General features: G+C 54.1%; 1 protein-coding gene across 1 annotated transcript; it reads left to right on the top strand.

Moving 5' to 3' along the window:
* Positions 1 to 326: 326 nt before the first annotated feature.
* Positions 327 to 5360, top strand: PTSG_11447 (uncharacterized protein; the record flags this gene model as incomplete). Its single annotated transcript, XM_004987479.1, has 16 exons — positions 327 to 341; positions 371 to 453; positions 716 to 783; positions 986 to 1066; positions 1336 to 1376; positions 1613 to 1709; positions 1931 to 2033; positions 2322 to 2415; positions 2634 to 2786; positions 3024 to 3156; positions 3421 to 3507; positions 3750 to 3832; positions 4020 to 4113; positions 4408 to 4656; positions 4913 to 5064; positions 5240 to 5360. Coding segments are annotated over 16 exons (1654 nt in total), but the record flags the coding sequence as incomplete, so codon positions are not given.
* Between the last annotated feature and the right edge of the window lie 240 nt (positions 5361 to 5600).

The following is a 5600-nucleotide window of genomic DNA, read 5'->3' as shown; positions in this document are numbered from 1 at the left end:
GTGTATGTGTGTCTGTGTGTGTGTGTGTGTGTGTGTGTGTGTGTGTGTGTGTGTGTGTGTGTGTGTGTGTGTATGTGTGTGTGTGTGCGTGTGTGTGCGTGTGTGTATGTGTGTGCGTGTGTGTGTATGTGTGTGTGTGTCTGTGTGTGCGTGTGTGTGTATGTGTGTGTATGTGTCTGGGCGTGCGAGCGTGTCTTTGTGTGTGTGTGTGTGCGTGTATGTGTGCGTGTGTGTGTGTGTGTGTGTGTTTTTGTGTCTGTGGAAGTGCTTCGGTTGTTTCGGCTGCTTCGGTTGCTTTTTGGTTTGCTTGATGCACCCACGCCATCATGGCGATCGCTGATGTATGCATCCACTGTGACGCCAATGCCAGGAGCTGCGCCAACTGCCGGGCAACGATGCGTGTGCACACTGCGGTGACAGTGATCCAACATGGGCCAGCGTCTCTCTCGGCCTGTAAGCTGCGATGCCGTACCGTGCTTACCCACGCTTGCGTGCTGGCCTGCTCGTTCTGTGCTTGTGTTTGTGCCGATCCATGTGGGCATTTGGAAGTCGTGATGGCAGGTGTGCCGTTTTGGTTTGTCTGTCGTGCACACGTGCGGATTCAAAGAGGTGCTGCCCACAGGTGCTGTGTTATCGTTGTTTTGGGTGTGCTGTGCGCTCACGGCTTGCCATGCGCCGCTGTTTTGTTTTTGTTTTGTTTTCACACCACTCCTAGATTGCTGTGCCTCAAGTGCTCTGGCGTGCACCGCGGTCTCGGCGTCAACATCAGTTTTGTTCGATCAGGTGTGTGACGTGATGACGGACATGAAGAAGCCCATGCAGCAGGAGGCAAAAAGCTGGGGTTTTGCTTGAGCTCAACGAGGGTGTCGCATCACGGCATTAGCACACATGACATCTTGTTCACAACACAGACCACACACCGCGTTTCACCCTGGCGCTCATTGGTACAATTGCGTACGTGTGTTGCATGCAAACGTGTGTGTAGTCACACTCGATCAGTGGTCTTCACAACAAATTGCCATGATGAAAGCTGGTGGCAATGCATCCTTTCTTGAAACCTGTCCTGGTATCGTCAACACGTGCACGTGCTTGTGTGTGCAAGAGACAGAGAGTATGTGTGTATGGATGTGCTTGCATGTGTGTGTGCTTGTGTGAGTGTGTGTGTGTGTGCTTGAGTGTATGGGTGTGCTTGCGTGTGTATGTATGCTTGTGTGAGTGTGTATGCGTGTGTGAGTGTTCGCATTGTTCGTATTGGTGTTCGTATGGTCTGTGTCTCTTCTGTCTGTGCCGCACTTCCTTCACTGCCCATGCTCATTTGTTTCCCTGTTACCGTAGACCGAGACTACTTCAGCGAAGAAGCCGAGATGTATCGCAGGGTACGTGTTGACATGCATTGATCACGCACGCGTACCTCCTCCGCCTCCTCCTCCTCCTCCACCCTCCTCCTTATCTTGCTGTTGCTGAGCCAGTGTGCAAGTGCGTTGTGCTCCCATGATGGTCTGATGCCAGTGTGTACTTGCTACACACGTTTTGAATCACGCCATCTGACGCAAGTCCACTCGGCCACTGCCCCACGTGCTCTTGTGCCTCTTTCTCATGCGGAACAACGCAGACCTTGAAAGCGAGCGTGAGTGGCGAGCAAGCGGAAGAGCTGACAGAACGCGACAAGAAGCAACTTGCACAGATGAAGCAAAACTACAGCAAATCACGTGAGTTCGTGTGTGTGTGTGTGTGTGTGTGTGTGTGTGTGTGTGTGTGTGTGTGAGTGACTGTGAGTGTGTGTGTGTGTATGTGTGTGTGTGTGTGTTCGGGGGAGGTGGATACTGGAGCTCCCGCTCATCCGCTGCTGGTGTTATGCCTGTCTGCTGGTTATCCTGCCTGCCTGTGCTCACGCTTCAATGCCACCACCACCACATTGCACGCCATGCAGAACAACATTTTATCACTCACCAGGATGCGCCCTCGTGGATTCCAGACTCAACCTCGCCCGCTTGCCAGCAGTGTCATCAGAAGTTCACCATTGTTCGACGAAGGTGTGTGAGTTTGTCTGTGTGTCTCTGTGTCTCTGTGTCTATCTACATGTCTCTGTCTGTGTGTGTGTCTGTGTATGTCTGTGTGTGTGTCTGGATGTCTCTCTATCCCTCTGTCTTTCTGTGTCTCTGTCTTTCTGTTTGTGAGAATGTTGTGAATGCATGCGCTCATACTCAAAGCAGCATTATCCCGTGCAGCAGCACATCCGTCGATCTCGCATGCACGCTAATCCCACGCCCCCCCCCCCACCCCAACCCCCCAACAAACCCCCATCACCGCCGCCTTCACAGACACCACTGTCGCCACTGCGGGCGCCTCGTGTGCTCCACGTGTGCACCGCAGAACAACACCAAGCCCATCCCCAAGTTTGGCATCACAAAACCTGTTCGCCACTGCCTCCAGTGCTACACATCGCCCTTTGCGCGCGCAAGCAGAGGACAAGCCGACACCCTCTAGCTCGTGTTGTGTGTGTGTATGTGTGTGTGTGTGTGTGTGTTGGCATTTCACTCGCTTCGCTTCCTCTTGCTTTGCTTTCTTTTCCTTCGCTTTGCTTTCGCTTCCGTGCCTGTCTTGCTCGTGTGTTCGCTTCCTGCGTCAATGAGTGGCTCTGGTTTGTTCCTGTCATTTCCTGCGTGTCACGCTTCAACACCAACATCAACACCATTGACAGCCACAACTCGCCATGGCTGCCCTCCTTTGCTTTGCTGTACTCGTCACTCGCCACTTGGCACGTTATCCCCATCCTGTCGCACACGGTCATTTTGGTTGGCGCATTTTAAATTGTAACCGAACATCATCATACTCCAGCGGCAACGCAAGTCAACGCACACGCACAAACAAGCACGCACGCACACACACACACACACACACACACACACACACACACACAACAACACACAACAACACACACACACACACACACACCTCTCTCTCTCTCTCTCTCTCTCTCTCTCTCGCGCGCACTCACTCGACCGCCACCGCCGCCACTGTAGTTTGATGAGTATCCATTTGATCTTGGGGAGATGCTCGCGTTTACGATTCTCGGTGCCCTCTGCGGTGTCTTCGCGTCGTTTTTCGTCTTCCTCCACCGAAAAGTCATCGAAACTTATGCAATATACTCACAACGTATGCAAGCAGTGTGATTGCTTGTGGGTACGCTTACGTGTGTGTGTGTGCACGTGTGTGTCTGTGTATGTGCGTGTGTGTCTGTGTGTCTGTGTATGTGCATGTGTGTGTGTGTGTGCACGTGTGTGTGTGCACGTGTGTGTGTGCACGTGTGTGTGTGCACGTGTGTGTGTATGTGCGTGTGCGTACGTGCGCACGTGCCTCCTCACCTCGCCACCGACTCCCCGTCCTCCCTCCCTCTCGGTTCGTCGGGACTGCCACCAGCGGGCCGTGCATTGGCCGTTATTGCCCGCTATCGCTACCTCTACCCGCTCATCATCTCCTTCTTCATCGCCACCCTCACCTTTCCGGGTACGCACCTGCATTTGTGCGTATATGTGTGTCTCTGTGTGTGTATGTATGTCTGTGTCTGTGTGTGTATGCGCGCGTGTTTGCTCGCTCATCTCTCTCTGTCTCTGTCTCTCTCTCTCTCTGTCTCTCTGTCTCTGTCTGTCTCTCTCTCTGTCTGTCTGTCTCTGCGCAATCGTGCTCGTACCGTGCAACCCTCACGCTCCTCACCGCCAACGTCACGGGTGTTTTTGTCGTTGTTGCAGGTCTGATTGGACGGCACCTGTCGCTGGTGCAGGCGACGGAGATCAACCACCTCTTCACCACGGAGCGCCTGCAGTGCATCGAGGTGATGGTGGGAAGCGATTGTTGGGGGAGGCGGGCACGTGGTGGGAAGAAAGGACACGCACGCACAGACACATCACAGCCGTAGCCGTGTAGACTCGTGCTCTCACGAAACTGCCATGTTCATTGTGATTCCGTCACATCGTTAACACCACCATCATTGCACCATCACCACGACCTCTATGTTGTAGGAGTGGCGGGGCGGGAGTTTGATTCTCAACCTCGTCATCTTCGTCATTGTCAAGTTTATCGTCACCATCCTCGCCATCACAATGCCCATCCCAGGTGAGTGACAGCAGCAGCAGTGACAACAGCAGCGACAACAGCAGCAGCAGCAACAGCACGGATTGTGCCTTGTCTCGCTTGTCGTGCAGGATGTGCGTGTCTGTGGTTTTGCTCGGAAACCCGCTCATTCCTCCCCTTGGAATCACCTCGAACAGTCACTTGCTCCCCACCCTTCCTTCACCCCACTTACTCACACACCATCACATACACACCATCACACACACACACACATACACATACACACACGCACGCATACACACCTCATCACCATCACCTCACCATCGCCACCGCCAGCGGGCGTGTTTGTGCCCGTGTTTGTGATTGGCGCCGGGTTTGGGCGGCTCATTGGTGAGAGCATGGCCATCTGGTTCCCGACGGGTCTCACGTCGGGCGGCGATGACGATTTCCAGCCCGCCGGGTTCTGCGATTGGGGCGGGGGGAACCACATTGTTCCTGGTGGTTACGCCGTGGTTGGCGCGGCTGCACTCGCTGGTGGTGTCACGCACACCATCTCAACCTCCGTCATCGTCTTCGAGCTCACAGGTTGCTGGGATCTGATGTGTGATTATGTGCATGTGTGATTATGCGCATGTGTGTGTGTGCGTGCATACATGCGGTGTGATGTGTGTGTGTGTGTGTGCATACATGCGGTGTGATATGTGTGTACATGTGGTGTGATGTGTGTATGTCTATTTGCCGTGATACCAACATATTGCCATAGCTTGACGACAACACTCACTCACACCCACACCCACATCCACACACACACACGATCATGTTCCACATGCAACACTGCCAGGCCAAATCCACCACATCCTGCCTGTGATGGTGGCTGTGCTGATTGCCAATGCCATCTGCCAAACGCTGTCACCGTCCATCTACGACAGCATCATCCAGATCAGAGGCCTCCCCTATCTCCCTGACATCCGCCGCGACGCCGTCTTCCAGCGCGTACGTACCGCCGGTGTGCTCGTCTGTCTGTCTCTCTGTCTCTCTGTCTGTCTCTCTCTGTCTCTCTCTCTCTCTGTCAGCTTGTCTACACTGACTTGTAACCCCTTTCTGTTGCACGCAACCACCAACACCATGACCTCACCGCCCCCAAACGCTGCCATCTTGCGCTGTGCAGACGGTGGACAAGTTCATGATGAAGCGTCCGCCGTTTGTGTCCCTGCACTGCACGTACGGCCGCATCTACCGCACCCTCCGCCGCTCCGCCCTCACATACCTTCCGCTCGTCGACTCTCCAAGTCAGCACGCGTGGGCGTGTGTGTCTGTGTGTCTGTGTATCTGCTGTGTATGTATCTGTGTATCTGCTGTGTATGTGTGTGTATGTGTGTGTCTGTGTCTGTGTCTGTGTATCTGCTGTGTAACTGCGTGTTGATGTCTTTCCCCAGTCTCCTCTCATGTTCTAACCCTTCATTGCCGCTGTACCTTGCACTGCAGAGTCGATGGTGCTGCTTGGAAGCATCCACCGCCACGCCCTCGCC

Source organism: Salpingoeca rosetta (genome assembly GCF_000188695.1).
Source record: "Salpingoeca rosetta unplaced genomic scaffold supercont1.85, whole genome shotgun sequence".
In the NCBI taxonomy this organism is placed as follows: domain Eukaryota; class Choanoflagellata; order Craspedida; family Salpingoecidae; genus Salpingoeca; species Salpingoeca rosetta.
Note: the sequence above shows the minus strand (reverse complement) of the source record. Positions and strands in the feature narration are given on the sequence as shown.